Here is a 17,484-nt window from a genome sequence, read left to right as displayed (position 1 = left end):
AAGTTAAATATTTCTTTAAACTATACAGATAATAAACACGATAATAACCATTTACATTGAAAATGAATGGTTAGATTGAGTATCGATGAAGAATACACAATCAATCCGATGTATTTACCACGTTCAGCCAAAACAAACATCCAGCGCATAAACAAAACATTGGATATGTCAATTAATTAACTACATGTTGCGTGAGCCGATGACTAAACGGTCGCTTCATAATATTTCCAAGACGCGATTGATAAATCGATTTCTATGCGATTAAACAACTTTTATTTACAACTTGTACCGATTGAAGTACAAAATGTCTTTGGCTGGAACTTTTGTTTTTTTCCGAGACTGTCAAATTCATTATAATTTGCTTTTTGCAACAACTTTTTCCACACGTCTTGCAAATATTCTCATTGTTGTATTTTATATAAATGATGCAATATGTTCAATGAAAATGGCTACATTTTTATTACGTTTGGGAACAAAAATTAAATTTCGATAAAGAGTGTTTAAGCAACAATTTCTGAATAGTGAATATTAATTGATTGCAAATGTACGTTTTGATTACAAATAGACGAAAAATTCGAAAAATCGTTTGAAACGATTCGATGGCGAAGCAAAATATCCGCAGGTTTTTTCTTTCTTTTCTTTTCTTTTTTTGAGAGAGAGAGCTTTGGATTGTCTTTGATCCGTAAGCCATATCGCAAAATTGTCAGTGGTGTCATCTTATGGAAGAGACGAACAACCGCAAGTAACGCTGGTAATGCAGAAATCTGGGAGCGAATGATACACCGACACTATAGGAATCTACTACACCTGCTGCTGCGTGAACAAAGTTGATAAAGTCGGTGCGCGTTTATTGGCAATGAACCAAGGAATCATTGACACTAGACGGAGTCAATGATCTTTCGAAATAACAATAGTCGATACTGCTAACAATCGCTTATAATACTATAATATCTTTCTACTTTCAATCCACGTCTCTCTGTCTCTTCTACTTCAAACAATACAAAATGCACGAAATTATTGTATAATATAAATATAAAGATATAAAGATATAAAATACAAACATAAATATAAAGCAGGTCATAAATAATTTTTCAAATTATTTCAATATTTTATAATTGTACTCCAATTGCAATGACGAATTACATTGTAATTTAATTGAATGAAGATCTGAATTATAAATTACAATATGACCGAATTATAATGTAATTCAATTACTTTGTAATTACAATTCCTGGAGTAATTCCATAGTAATTCTGCGCAACTCTGCCCCGCACTATTACGAGCAATATATCTCCGGAAGTTGTTATAACGTGATTCGTCGCGGGGATCAGCACGATTCTAATCGCCGGATCGATTCCTAGAAAGATCGTATCGCCGAACGAAAATCGGGGGGTGGCTATAGCCAGACGGAACATTAATAATCCTGCTAATGGGGTTTTCGGGGATAACCATGCCAACTGTACGGCAACAATTTTCGCCGCGACTCTCAAGGACTATGTTCCGACGAAATATAGCAAGGACTAGCGGCCCCCACCACTCCCGAAATTCTTTTGGTCCTTTTCACGTCGCGGTCGCGGCGTTCAGCAAGGACGACACTGCGGTTTAACAAGTGGAACTTCGGCCGGTGTCGTTTATCAGATGATTAACGCTCTGACCGCAATTTCAAGAAAGAAATAAAAGGACATCTCTATACACGAGCTGGCACGCACGATCAAATTTTCTGCGGTTTTCGTTCCGTTCACTGTTTCTTCCGCAACACTCTTGAGTCGTTGCGAAAAAAAGAAACACTGTCAGAAAGGTGGGTTAGTGAATAATTACATGTACGCAGTTTTTATGCATTTAGAAGAACATTTAGAAAAACATTTATACAATATTCTTTCTGTATGAAAATCATCGAAAGAAAAAGAAATATACTCCCTACGAGTCCTGTGGAATACGATGAGATATTAAAGTGTATTAAGTATTGCTGTTTAATTTGATTTTCTAAGGTAATATTTATCACAACTGATTTTGTAAATTTGCACAACACGGTGGACGATGAAAATGTTACAACCACTGTAGAAAACATTTCTAAAGAATGGAATAAGTAACCGGTTCTAAAGTTTATTGTTCTATCCTAAGAGTTAAGCACGATACTAATTGTGAGTTACGTAGGACTTTAAATAAATGAATAGAAAGAAAAGGAAATAATGAAAAAATGAAATTTCAGGAATAACGCAGCTTCCAGTGCGAAATGCTGTTAGCCATAAGTCATTTTTTCAGTGCGAACAGATGGTGCACATCCATACGATTTCAATTTCACCCGAACCGGATCCGGAGCACGTGGCGACGCGGTAAAGTGATCGAGAGAACGCGCTGTGGCCGTGGAACAGGGACCAGTTTCGGTGGCTACGCAATCGGAGAGAAATTAGGCGTCATAGGACGCGAACGCGAATGACAAATTTCCCCGGATGTATCTGTGCGCGATAATACGACCGGTTTGCCACCGGAAGTGTGATCACGTGACTTTTTAATTAATAATTTCCATTCACAGCCTTCAGACACAGACTTAAGGTGGCCGGCATGGTTTGAAATCCATATACGTATGCAAGGGTCAAAATCTAGACAAACTGTCGCTTCAATATTGCAATGAGCAGTTTAGAAGTGGTCATTTGTGTTTCCTAAAAGTCCAATCTACGTCCGTATGGAGCCCAAATTGCGAATTTCTACCTCATCGTGGAGTAATTTGTAATATTCGGCAGAAAATTCGAATTCTGAAGCAAGTATGACGTCGCAAGATGGCTGCCGCTGAGAGATTCTCTTAATTTCGAGAGATTTAGCGTTCGTATCGAAAAAAAGGCTCCATACAGACGTAGCAAAGACATGTACAAACACGGTGGTATGCATTTTTAATTGATTACATACTTATTTAAGACGTAAAATGTCTGGAAAAAAGGCACAGCGTAACATAGCGTGACAGTCAAGGCCAAATGCCTGCCGGCCCCCTTAACTCAGCGACAATTTGGTGAAAATTGAGTGGACACGAGGCAAACGGAGAAAAGAATGTAATAAGAAGAGGGACCACAAAAGGTGAGCCCGCCGGTCAGGGGCCTTTCAGATGGAAAAACGTGGAACGGTCGCGCAGAAGCGTAGAACGGGCACCGATGGCACAAATGGTCCGTATTTCAATAATGATAAATCACCCTGGTTCGATGCAACGACAGACGTGGCCGGTTTCAAGATCTCGCCGCGAGATACCACCGTCAGGGGTCTATCTCGTGCGTTCCATCTTATGCGGTCCTGTCTCCTCCTATGCCCTACAGGACGCTTCAAAGGCAGCCCGTGACTTTCATCCGTGAAGGAATCCTTTTCAGCGTCGCCCTCGAGAACGCGCCTCGACCGATTTCGTGGATTCGACACGTTCTACCTTGATTCTATCTGATACATCTGGACGCCGCTCTTTTTTCTTTTTTTAACCGTACAAACGGTGGACCGACGATATTTACACCTTGACAGGCTCTCTTTCCTACGCGGATGATCGTGCGCAAGCCGAATGTCTCCATTCGCGATCACGTTCCCATTAACAACCACCTCTGCCACCTCTAGGTCGTTGACCTTTTCGAGGCGACACTAGGGAACCATTTTTAACACCTGCAGAAGGAACGTTTGTTCTGGAATCTTTCGAGTGTATATTATAATTAGTACACCGCGGATCTTTGGGCAAAATCAAAATTGTTTGCATCTGTTATAAGATATAGGAGCCACTTAATCATTTTACTCGGTCGAAAGTAATCACGCTATTCAATTCTCTCAATCGTTACACTGTGTCAAATTGTACCTACTTATTTCTGTCATAAATGCATCAAATCCGCACCGTAATAATTAGAAAATGCAAAATGAAAATTGTCTATATGAATTGTGCGAAACAGAAGTTGACTGGAAAAAGCATCCCTTAATTAAATAGTTCTAATCAATTGAAAATAATATATCAATGCTCTTCACTATTCCATGTTTATCCACTTTTGTCGTAATTGCATAAAATTCGCGGTATAACTAGAATACTGAATAACTTGCGACTAAGTAATAATAATAAGTATACTTATTTCTGGGAACAGTGTTTAACACTACTGTTTTCTATTTACGATTATTGAGATTGTGATAATGCATCCATGAGGAGTTATTCGACAAATTTATTTCTTTGGTTACATATTATCTAAAAAATGTTCTAACTTGTTATATTTATAAAGTAGTGTAAAACGGTCACTTTTAGTGGCCCGTAAACCTAGCGTTAACTATCTCTGGTACACAGAATGAATCCGACCTTGTTTTTCGTGAAACACGAAGTCGTCGCGCATAAGTGACGCAGCCCAGCGAACGCGTTAATATTCTATTCATTGTAGCATGCTACCGCACAATGGGTTCGTTAATTTTGAGGTTCTGGTAGTTCGCGGCGAAGTTGGCCCTACGCAGCCAGACGACGACGACGTGCACGAAAGCGACCAGGACCTGATCAATATTTCAAAGACACCCTCACGCTTCGCTGCGAAACAGAACCATAAAGGTGTGCGGTCTTTATTTGTCGTCGGCGGGCGTACGGTTTCCCGCGGGAATCGTCCTAATAATTTCCCGGGGACGGTTCGGCCGGATGTTCGGGACGCCATATCCATTCCTCGGCGATGCTTCCACGGGCACCGTCGTCGTGCACGCTCCCGCAGCGCGCTCGCGCGAACAAATCGCGACGAGATAACTCCTACATGAAGATATTATGTCTTGATATATGCGCGGGTGGCGAGGAATTACTCACGACGCGGTACACGAGCATCCCCGCGTGTTGCGCGGGCACGCCCGATCGAAACGACGCCCCTGCTCGGCCAGCTTCACGTTTTCTCCGCGTAGCAATTTTTCCTGAACCGGGCTGGTTATTGTCTTCGGCTACGAGGGACCGAACACGAGCTCTTAAGCTTCTACGTGCAACATTGTATCAGAGAAAGACATTTTCTCTGCCTTGTTGTCACTATCCGTCTATATGTCACAAGGTTTAGGACCTATAGAGGGATAGTGACATTCACTTTTCAAGCGTGCACTGTGTATTTCAAATGCAGCGTCTGGATAGAAGTACAGATTTCGTCTAAGTGTCAGTCGACAGAGCAAGTGACTTACATCGGGAATTCACTGTATCTGATCAGATTCCCTCTAAAGATTCTCTTCTTGTCCTCTGTACTCCACGCATATCAATCGTTCCATCCGAAAATCCTTCTTTTCTATATGTCTGAATTATGAGCTCGATTCGACTGGACTTTGATACGCAGACTTCGACAGCGTTTCTATAATTATTCCGGAACGTATCAGCACAACTCCAACGCCCTATAATTATCTTTTCTTGGCGTCCTCGTTGCACCCTCAGTGCCCCACTTCAAAGAGCCTATAGTCCTCGTAAAACCAACATCGCGAACTTTCAAAGGCTGCATTGCTACGCGCACGTTCGTTGACAGCTCCGGCCGGGTCTGCCTTTGCCAAATTCCTTTTTTTTTTTTTCGTTGTCGGAATCAACGAAATTGCCAGTGGCGGCCCCGGGGTCCGCGGGAACTTTTCAGGATCGGCGTTCTCGTGGGCTGCCTTTTTGATCGTGCATTAAAACGACGCCCGCCGCTGGCTGCCATTCGGCGAATAGTTTTCACCGCCGCATACCTGCCGCGAACTTCTCTCTGTCCGCGTGCACACGCGCGAGTGCACCGGCGCGCGGATGCACGGATGCACGAGTGCATCCTCGACGTCGCGGCGTCGGTGTCGCTGCGTTTCGCGCGTCATCGTGAGTCGACAGGTCGGTTCGTCAAATGTACGTCCGTCAAACGTATCCCCCCGTCGAAATGAACGGGCTCTCTCCCTTCGCGTCGAATAAAAACATTCGCTCGTACACCCCGTAACGCAAAAAGACAGCAACCTTGCGAATTTTATGCCTGCAGAATTCTTCGGCCGCGAACACTGTAGCTCTTCGTGTTCGACGCTTCGACTGTCGTGTCTGCCAAGTCACAGAATTTTTCAAGGCGATTTTCAAGGTGACATCTTCCACAGAATGTTTTATTTCTTAAATAATGCTCCAGAGATCTGAAAAGATCGGAGGGAACAATGTCCGGGGTGAGTAGCCATTTTGTTACAGGGTTGTAAAAGAAAATGATACCTTTTTCGAATATTTTGAACACAGGCTGGTTCACCGAGAACTGTAAAGGAATACGTGTTTCCTCTTCAACGATCGGTACCGAAGGCAAAATAATTGATTTGCGAATAATTGTTTACTTATGGGTGTACCCCTAATATTTATAGCGAAAGGTCATGGGAAATCGAGCTTGTATCTGTGGAGACGATAAACGTGGGTGAAGGACGCGTGGCTTGTCCCGTGTCTGTGGGAAAACACGGCCGCGGGGAACGGACAATGCAAGAGATAATAATGGAGGCCCGATAAAAATATCGTTCGCGTATTCTTTTATCGGAGAGAAATTAATAATTCACTGCAACCGCTGATACATTGCTACAGTCCAACCTTTGACTGTTGCAAGGTTATTGTATCGCGTCGACGTCGACAGTCGTCATTGGGCGAGGCAATTACGGAGGAAATTAAGGTCACGTTTAGAGAATATTTACGACCATTGTTCTGGTGGTTTACTACAAAAACTTACAAAACAATTTACCACTAAAATGCCCTTCGGAACCGTAGTCTGTTTTCGACAGAAGACCCTAATAAGCTACTATTGTTTCAGACTTGCGACACGGGAGTAGAATAGACAGTTATTATCACTTTAGAATCTTCTTTCTTTTTTTTTTTTTTTGAAACATCTGATTTCTCACACTGATTCCTCCTCTGACGACAGGATTTCTGTCTGTGTAGGCGTCACGGGACAAATCACTCACATTTTTTACGAAAAGGAAGTAAGCTAAGAATACTCAGTAGAAACCATAAGTTATACAGAAAACCAGTGTATTCGCCGAACACCAGTTTCAGGATTGCGTCTACATCACTTCGAACTTCTGCTCGTAACTTCAGGGACACGAGGTTTACGCGAGGTTTCTGCGATTGATTAGAGCGGACGGAAATCGATTTGTTGTGACGCAAACCGGGGACCGCTGTTTAATTTCTTATTACTCTCCGTCAGAACTTTCCATAGTCCGAGGCCGTGGAATCGTTCGGCCACGTGACAGAATTTATGGCGACTCACGGGGAGACATGGTGCGCGCAGTGGGGAGGCTTGTCGTCGTACTCCGCGAAACTTGAAATCGCGACCGAATTTAACGCCACATTCCCAGCCGGGCACATAAAAACGCCTAGCAATTTGCCTTGGCAGACGTTGAATTAGCTATACTGTCCACGCACACGTACGCACAAAGAGACACCGCTGTTCGACGGACTGACGGAGCCGGATGCGTAGGTTACGCGTCCCTGACCTAGGACTTCTTGATATTACAAAGGGGAGGTTGCGGGGAGGGACGAGAGAAGAGAGAGAGAGAGAGAGAGAGAGAGGGAGGGAGAGAAAGAAATAGAAGAGAAGCGAAGGAACGTAGGGCAACGGAACCCGGCAAACGAGCGTGAAAGAAAGGGAGGGAAGCCCTCGAAGTTACGCATCGCCGCTGAAATCGCGGCAACAAAGCGCCAAGGGACAAAAGAGCGATCGCGACAAAGTGTCCTGTCTCGTTAAGCGCGGTGATTTAGATCCTCTCTCTCTCTCTCTCTCTTTCTTCCTCGCGGTGGAAAACCAAGCGGGCTCGCTCTTATTTAAACAGCCCCGCTGGATATATTGCGATGCGTCGACGACGATAAAAATATCGTCGAACGGTGCCAACATTGTTCTCACGAGCTCCCGACAAAGGAACCTGTTCCGGCAATCCGATTAACTTGTTACGCGTTCTGCTCTTGGATCTTAGGATCCTTATCTCCCCCTTGTCTCGTTGCTCCCACTCACTTTTTTCTTCGAATCTGTACGGATTTATTGGATTTGATGGTTACGGGACTTAATATCTTTAATATCTAATTGCGGTTTATTGAATTTGCTCCTCAATTCCGTCAGAATTTTATGGAACTTTCATGGTAGATGTACGACGTTTGCATGTCGTTGGAGAAAAATGCGAAGAAAAAGTTTTTTAAGGATCTGTATAGGGCGCGGTAAGTCTAAATGGGTTAATGGGGTAACTCGTTTGAACGTGACAACGTATCGATCATGTGTCGTTTAATCCGCAATCATGAACATGGAAAAACTGTCACGCTCTTTTGAAGATCCGTTAATGTATCGGTATAATTTGTTCCAATTTAAAGTAACCCTCCACAAGAATATATAGCTAGTACTACTTTTACAGAAGAAAATTATAACCACTCGAAGCTGAAGCCTACCTATAATATGTCTTTTAATTCAACGGGGACCATTTTACTCAAGTAATTGGAGGCGTTCGACAAAATAAATTCAACATACAATAAATAAAAATCGTACCAAGTTCTGTGGAATTTTATATTGTAGCATTCTTTGAACATTTTCAGAAGCCACAAATGCATAAAAATCCACAGCCTAGTGATAACAAACTCAAGGTCACGCGAAGGTCGTAATGTTACAGGTCGTCCGATTCGTCTTGACCTCGGCTATCATATAGCGATAATAAAAATATATCAGTCTATTTAAAAAAAACTTCGATGACCTTGAAATCTCAAAAGATATAACCTTGAACCAATTTTCTTGCCTATCATAATATTTGCGCCTCTGAACCAACTAATGTTTACCTCTGACATTTTTTTCTGAGACATCCTGTACATATTCGAAAGTTGAGATATAGTAGATCACTCTTTTATTCATTCAACTGTGCCGTACGAAGTAGCGGGAGCGAATGTATTAAAACAAAATCGCGAGGAGATTTGCCCTCGCCCTGAACTTAGTTTAAAAATAACACGTTCTATAAATTCCTCTGGTTCTGTGTTCGCCGTTGAATGCATTGCCTTGAATGACGCTTTTAGTATCGCTTTCGAACATCGAAATCATAATTTCTTTGTGTGTTTCAGATTCTCTTGGCTCTCTGTCCTGACCTTGCAGTCTCCCATGGTTAATATTAACACCAACTCGTGCATCTTCGAAATTAAAAAAAAAAAAAATGGAACACAATGGTGTTATTAAACTGGACTCCATCGCTACTGTAAAGATACACCCACGAAGAAGTTCATGAGGAGTTCTAGGAGTTTGTTTTGTCCTACGATTTATTTTACTTGTTCATAATTTCTTGAAAGACGAAAACAATTGATATCTATCGTTTGCATTCTCGAATGACCATGTTCTACGACCCCTCGCCAGTGCATATTTTCACTCGAGCAATTCTCCCATTCTCTTTGCCGTCCCTTCGAGTTTCTTCCTCGCGAAATTGTAAAAAGGGAGCCAAAACGTGTATCTTTTATGAATGATTCTGTTCCGAGCGAGGCCGCGCAACGGTCGTGCAAGGATTCGCGATCAGGAGGTTGCACGCGGAAAGGATTTCACGGTATGATGCCCGCTCGGTGCATCCGCTCGGAGCCACCCTCCTGCATCGATGCAGCCTGTGCATCGTCCAGACGTTTCCGCGTCAATTCGTCGCGTCGAGGGAAAATCGCGCTACCGCGAGCCTACGTGCTGGAAATCCGAATCGGTCCGAGCCTGCTGGATCCGCCTTACCTCCCGAGAGAATGAAAGAGAGACGCGGAGAGAGAGAGAGAGAGAGAGAGAGAGCCTGGGGCAGCGAGGATACGGCAGCGTTTAAAATCGAACGGAAATCCAGTCGAACCGTCTACCGCCATTGCAGCGGTTACTAATAATAGAGTAGATACTGGAAGGATAGAAATACGACTTCCTTCGCCACTCTGTACCCTTCTGCGTCCCAAGAATAACGGGCACCGTTCGATACACCAGCGTAAACAGCGAAATAAGGGGTCAGGGGTGGTAACCTAATTCAAACATTCGACACGATCGAGGAGAGGAAGCATCCCTCTCTCGAGATCGAGTTAACATCACCTCACCGACAATTATTTCATCGACAATTAATTCATCGACACCTAGCTTCGCCGGCAATATTAACTCACCGACATTTTCATATCACCGACAGTCATTTCCCCGACAAATGGTTTCCCTGATACCGAGTTTTGCCGACAATGTTCACATACACACCATCAGTGGTTGAAATGACTATTGGTGAGATAACTGTCGGGGAAATGACTGACGGTGATCGGAAAATGTCGGTGAGTTAACATTGTCGGCGAAGTTAGGTGTCGATGAAGTCGTGTCGGTGAAACGACTGTCGATGAAATAATTGTCGGTGAGGTGACGGTAACTCCTCGAGATCAACCTCGACTATAGTCACGTTCTCGGAAGACTATTCTCCTTGAAAATGTATGCGGCTGTTATTAATAACAACAGTTCACCCCGACACAATTATATCGGCATGTCCCTCGCGGGATAAAGTTCTCTTCAGCATCCTTCGGAAATCGTGACGATAGAGTCACCTAACATTTTTATCCGAATATCTCCGCTCTTTTAACACTAAACTAACACTTTAACGCTAAACTTGTCTCATAAAAATTATGAGATTGAATTTATTTGGATTTTGTACGGTTCGTATTATAACACATGCTCTCCTAAATATATTTATTTAATCGTTTCCCACGAAAGCATCTTTACCATTTCAGTAATCGCAAAATAAAAAATCTGGAACCGGTCATTTTAGTGTCAACGTGACTAATCACAGTGATCTCGAACACTACTTAGAACTCACGATACAGTGAATTCTCGATATATGTCATCAACATTTGCCAATGACATATATCGTGCAGGAGACATAACCGAGCCGTGTTATGTTTACCGAGGCCTCTCGAGCTTCGTGCCCCTCAAGGAGTATACCCCGCGGTAGTGGGGATAACTCCGCGACGTTTATCGTCCAGGCCTCGGCGACATATATAGAGAAATCACTGTGCTAACCGAAAGGGATACTTTGAAAAATATGTTCAAGATCGATCAAAACGAAATTATCTTTCGCCGTACGAACTAAATATCCAAAACGTGCACCACCTAAAAATCCAAACCATCCGAAAAACTACAATAGGCAGTAAGTGTACTTTCGAAAACAGACCGACGTCAGCATGTGTGTGCAGACGATGACACAGCCGAGCATCGATCGGCAACGCAGAACAAACCGACGCTAACAACCTCGTCGATAAAAGTTAGGCCAACGCCGAGAGACAATCAGCCTCGCATTGGACCGTTTCGAAGTGAAACAGCAGAGAAAACATTGTCGATAGTAAACACCCACGTTGCCAATCGAAAGCCCTCGGAGTCTCTTAGCAATCCGGAGTGTTTCTTCTCTTTTTTTCTTTCTTTCTTTCTTTTTTCAAACAATACCGTTGCAACAATATCGACCGTCCGATCGAAGGCAACTTTCACCGGAAGAGGCGACCGGTCCGTGCATTTTCTTCGATCGAAAGATCAACGAGGGTCCGACAATTGGAGTATTCGATTCGCGCGCGTTCAACGTCGATCGAGAAACTCGATACCCCGACGCGTTTCGACGGCCGCCATCCCACACGACACTCTCCGGCCAGAGACTGCGATTGCTCGTTTCTATCGCCTTCAAATCGAGTTAGCGAAAATTACCAGCGCCGGATCGGCTCTGTTATTCGACGCGATTCCGTTCGTGTGCGACACAACGCGTCTATCTTGTCTGCGACGGTAAATTACCCGTATTGTGGATCGAAATCCCTGATTTCTCCGAATTTGTTTCTCGCGAATAGAACTACGGATTTTATGCGTTCGTCACGAATATAAAACGGCAAAAAGTCCAAGTCAGAATACACTATAACGATTAACACTTTGCGCTCGTAGCCATTTTAACTCCCTGGAATATTTCCCTTCTATATTTTGTAAAGTGCCGAAATGTTTACTGAAACAAAGTTAATAATGTCAAAAATATTTTGAATAATGATACAGGAATTTTTAGTGGAGCCTTACAGTCGCCATTCGAGTTAGCTAAGAAATCTTCTACGAAATCAAGAGAATTGAATTAATGAAACGAAACGAAAACTAGAAAGACTTCTACGTCCTTCTTATCATAATCCAATTTACTCGACTATGCCACAATAAAAATTAATTTTATTAGTGCAGACAATTTTTAATTTTAATTTTCGGACGCAAAATATGGACATATTCTGAAGTTATGTACACGATGAACGTTTAAACACGGATACCGATTGTCGCTGGAGATTTCTCAAAATTAAGCACTTTGATCGACAAAGTCTTCTTTGTTTTCGGCAGTTCTTGAATTGAAATTTGCTCTAAATAAGTATAAGTAAATAAAATCTTCCGTGGATGGTAGTATAGACATTTTCGCGGAGGTGATGCAAGTCAAAAACCCCGGGTTAGATCGATACTGCGTCTACTGCAGCAATGCATATATGAATGTAGAACGTTGCCTGTTATGGCTTTCGCCTCTAAAAATTTTCCTGAACCACCCAAGAGCGTCTACTACGATCAACGAATAAACGTAAACTTTAGATATCGTAAATAAACAATTTTGTGACGATCGGAAATTCCGCGAATCTTGTTGAAGCGAGGGAAATTCAAATTTCGCAAAATATGTAAGGCAACAAGGCTGTCAACCGCATACTTTCGCAAAAGAACCATAAACCGCAAAGAAATATCGCAGTATCTCAATTTGTTTCCACCTTGTCGTTTCGGTCCTCGCCGACTTCGTCCCGGGGAAATTCGATTGAGCTACCCGGTGACGCAACAAGCACAACAATATGTCGTACACAGGAGAAATTTATGAAAATTATTCTCCCATCCGAGGAACCTATAAATCAATTCTCCGCTCCGTGTTTTCTAGTTGCACGATAACAGCGTCGCAATTTCCTTCCACATTGTCGTCTTGGCCCCGGAGCGGCGTCTTCTCCCGGCGAAATTCGTTTGAGCTACCCCTCGATGCAACGAGCTCGACAATGGGTTGCATAGAAGAACAGTTACGAACATTAATCTCCCGTCTCGGCAACCCGCAAACCAATTTTCCACTTTACGTTCTCCATTTTACAATATTTCCAATCTACATATACTATTATAAATGTACTATAAATGCAGTTCACGTTCCTGAAATGTTTTCTACTTTACCGACCTGGTCCCCAGAGTTCCACCTTTTACTATTTTAATTCGTCATAAATATTTCACTCTTTGCATCTAGCCACGTACGAATATATCCGCGAGCGACAGTAAATGCATAAAACTCCTCGCGATAATTAGTCCGTAAATTTCCTGAGCTGTCTGACCTTTGACCGTGACTATAAATTTCCTTTTGGTAAATTCAAAAAAATATTTCACACTTTGAATCTTGCCATGTTCGAATACATCCGCGAGCGACAGTAAATGCATAAAACTCCTCGCGATAATTAGTCCGTAAATTTTCTGAGCTGTCTGACCTTTGACCGTGACTATTTTCCTTTTGGTAAATTCAAAAAGATATTAAATTCATTATAAATATTTCACACTTTGAATCTTGCCATGTTCGAATACATCCGCGAGCGACAGTAAATGCATAAAACTCCTCGCGACAATTAGTCCGTAAATTTTCTGAGCTGTCTGACCTTTGACCGTGACTATTTTCCTTTTGGTAAATTCAAAAAGATATTAAATTCATTATAAATATTTCACACTTTGAATCTTGCCATGTTCGAATACATCCGCGAGCGACAGTAAATGCATAAAACTCCTCGCGATAATTAGTCCGTAAATTTCCTGACCTTGGCTGACCTTTGACCGTGCCTATAAATTTCCTTTTGGTAAATTAAAAAAATACAGCGATCTATAGAATGCTACAAAAATTACCGAATCTTGTAGAGTGTTCTTTTCGTCTCACACGTCTTGACATTTCCGTTATTTCAAATACAAAAAAAAAGTTGTCCGTAAACTAATGATCTTTTTGTTCAATCGTTTGAAGATCGTGGCCTCGCAGCTCGTTGACCTCGTCTCTGATAAAAAGCGAATCTTGAAAGCTCGAAAGAAAAATGACCTTGAGTGGTCACCTTGAATCAAAGAAGTTGTCGTGGTGTGATATACCATTAGTTATTAAAAAGGGTGCAAGATGAGAGGATGTACGTTTCTTTCGAATCAGAATGGAATTCGTTAGTGGCCAACAGGTCTGTGTGATTGTCCGCTGGAGAAAAAGGGACGAGTAATGGCAATATCAATCTCCATCGAGTAGGAAACATTTACCAGTTCCATATCGGCGGTACAGAGCGATCCCACAAAGGGGTTTTAATAATTCCAGAAGAGGCCACGAGCTCTCCGGCACGGAACGGATGCGGCCATCGCATCTGGTCGAAAGCATACGGGACGATGATAACATACATGATCCCGTTGGATGGTGTTTCCCATCCGTGGGGACTTACCTCTTCAACGAAAGATCTCTGCTGCATATTGGACCAGCACATTTTGCACGGGCAGACGTCCTTTTCCTTGAAACTGTCTGCCCTGTCTCTGTGCCTGGCGTTGACCTGAGGCGGGGGTGGCGGGGGTGGCGGGACAGGCGGTGGCAAAGGGCTGGTCGCCACCTCGAGGCTATCCGAGCTCGAGTTATGACGCCTGGGCGGCGTGATGTTCGTGACATTCCCCTGGCAGGCATGCTTCGCCTCGGTTGATCTGCCATGATCGTTGCCAGACTTGGAGTGGGACGGCGACAGGTAGACGTTCAACATGCACTTGCTCTGCTGCGGCTGCTGCTGCGGCCGCAGGAAGTCGTCCAGAAGATAGAAGCTCTGCGCCCGGCTGGATCTCGTCGAGGTGCTGGTGCGGATCTCGGCTCCCGTCTGCTCGGCTTTGCAGACGGTCTCGCCACCGTTCCTCCTGCTGCGACACTCGTCCTCGGACTGATGTCTGGTCTGCATGTGTCTCTCCTCCAGGTCCCTGTCCTCCGTGCTATCCTGGTACAGTCTACGGCTGACCTTCGACCGGCCGGTCTGCACGAACTCCCCGTTCTCTCTGTAAATGTCCCTGCTGACCCTGGACACGCGGGCGGAGTAGGAGGTAGGTTGCTGCTGCTGCTGCTGGTGTTGCTGTTGCTGTTGGTAGCGCGTCGACTTGTAACTGGAGCCGCGCAGATCCTCCCGGAAGTGTTCTCCCTCGATCATCGAGACGCTCATGTTGTGGGACAACGAGTGTTGGATGCCGTGCGAACCGCCGGTGCCCGTGGGAGCCCTTAACAGGGCGCCCAAAGACCGCCACTTCCGGTCCTGCTGACCGGTCGAGCTGGACGACACCGACGACCTGGTCCACTTCCTCTCGTTCCCCGCGGACGACAACAGCGCGCTGTTCCCCACGGACCACTTCCGGTCGTTGGTCGGCGAGGTCACCGACGGCACCCACTTCCGCTCGTTCGACGGCGACGCCATCGACGTGCTGGACCATTTTCTCTCGGACATGGTGGTGGTCGAGGTGAGGGCGCGCTCCGAACCGGTCAGCTGATCCTCCCGCTGTCGGGCCTTCCACCAGGACGAGGTCGAGGTGAACAGGATCAACGCGCCCCTCAGAGGGTTCTGGTTCTTCGAGGAGCCACCCTTCGGCGAGTGGTCCCGGTCCTTGATCTTCAGCGAGCAGTCCCGGTAATTCGAGTCGCACTCGCGGTCGCTGAACGCCGAGGCATCGCGGTCCCAGAGGGCGGTCTTCTGCGCGGCTACTTCCTCCTCGTGGTAGAGGGTCGCGTTCGTGCTGCGCAGACGTGGCCTGATCTTCACGAAACCGTAGTCGTTGCTGTCCTGAAGCGACTCCAACGCCTCGACCCGGTGCTGAACCGTGCCGGTCGACTGTTGCAGCAACGACGACTGACCGGACGCGTACTGATGATGACTGTTGCTCAGCTGCAGGCTCGGCTGCTGCAACAACGTCGAGGTCCTCGCCCGGTGTCCCTCGCTGGCCGTGCCGCGTTGCAGACAAGAGAAACTCGCCGAGTGTCGCAAGCTCGAGGGCGGGTTTCCCGGTTGACTCACGCCCAACATCTTCTCCTCCTCTTTTGATACTACTCAGTCTTTGATCTCTCCGGCTTCTTCTTCTTCTTCTTCTTGGGGGGGAGGCAAAGGAGATTGCTACTCGACAACGGACGACTCCGGACGGATTCTCGACCCCACTATCTACTGGTTAATCCGGCAGTGATCTTCGTCGATTCAGATCGCTCGGCAGACAATACGCTCGCTTCGAGGGGTAAACTTCTCGCTCTCTCGACGCTCGTCGGTCTGTTCTGCACATCCTCGATGCGATTCGCGTCAACTGGCAGCCTGTCGGCTACATCCTCGTCGCTCGCGGTGCCATTCGTATCGTACGCTGACGGTTCGTACGAAATCTGGAACAGAAAGTAGGAACAGGATAGGGGCCAGCAACTCAAAAGAAAACGAACGCCGGTAACAAATACGAAGCGACAAAGCACACGGATTCTGTGAACGTGAACGTGAACGTGGACGCTCGTGGCCCGCCGCAGGGGAGATGCGTCTTGGCGAAGGTCAGGCTTGGGGATGATCTTATTGCGGAGGACGGCAATGTCCCGATACATGATGCACATGGAATTTTGTGATATATTTTCATCCCCAATACCGCGGGATGTACCCTTTACCGATGGTCCCAAAGTTTCCACGTACAGTGATTTCTCTACACAGGGTGTGCATTTGAAAACTTTCCCGCGTGGGTGGAGGCATAGAGGAGATTTCAAGGTCACCTTGATTTTTTTAAATGGAAACACCTACTTTCTGTATCATGCATCGATAGACTATCGAATTCTGAGTGAAACTGTACTGACCTCCATACGTCCTAAATCTAATAGTTAACGAGATATTATCGATATAATTTTCTTTCTTCTTTGGATGATATCTCGTTAACTATTAGGTTTAGGACATATGAAGGTCAACGCTTTTGTACTCAGACTTTGATACTCTATCGATCTATGGTGTAAAAATGGGACATTCCATTTAAAAAAAACAAAGTTGACCTTCAAATGACCTTGAAAACGCCAACCAAATAAAAAACTGATACCGCCCCCTCTTTCCCCCTCGAAATCTTTGGACACGTGTTTTACGCTTTTTTAATATCTTTCATACTTTTCGAGATATTCGCCTGGAAAGTTTTCAAATGAATACCCTGTATATGTCGCCAAGGCCTGGATGATAAACGTCACGGAGCTATCCCCACTACCGCGGGGCATACCCAGTGAATGGCCAAGAAGCTCGAGAGGCCTCAGACGCCGAGGAGTGTAAACAAAACACGACTCGACCCGTGTTGGTGACATATATCGAGAATTCACTGTACATCGAGACATTGCTGTATGACATGAACGGTAAGGTGGACTTTATTTTTTGACCATGGAATTCTTTTGTTCTACTGGGCGAAAAGGAAGCTGTTCAAAATTTGATCCAATGGAGGATCCAAAACAAAACTTTACATACATTTTAGCCCAACTAAGGTCTACCCTAACGTGGAAATGTATATTTTC

At 44.7% G+C, this 17,484-nt stretch overlaps 1 protein-coding gene across 2 annotated transcripts in view; it reads right to left on the bottom strand.

Annotated features, from left to right (window-relative positions):
* LOC143355780 (uncharacterized) overlaps positions 1–17,484 on the bottom strand; it is a 326,631-nt gene that overhangs the window by 207,319 nt on the left and 101,828 nt on the right. For both annotated transcript variants that reach the window (XM_076790896.1, XM_076790897.1), the window contains exon 2: positions 14,402–16,344. In XM_076790896.1, coding sequence (XP_076647011.1) covers positions 14,402–16,003 — 1,602 coding nt within the window. In that variant the 5' untranslated portion in view covers positions 16,004–16,344. The remainder of the gene's footprint in view (positions 1–14,401; positions 16,345–17,484) is intronic.

The sequence above is a fragment of the Halictus rubicundus genome, chromosome 7 (genome assembly GCF_050948215.1).
Source record: "Halictus rubicundus isolate RS-2024b chromosome 7, iyHalRubi1_principal, whole genome shotgun sequence".
Lineage (NCBI taxonomy): Eukaryota > Metazoa > Arthropoda > Insecta > Hymenoptera > Halictidae > Halictus > Halictus rubicundus.
Note: the sequence above shows the minus strand (reverse complement) of the source record. Positions and strands in the feature narration are given on the sequence as shown.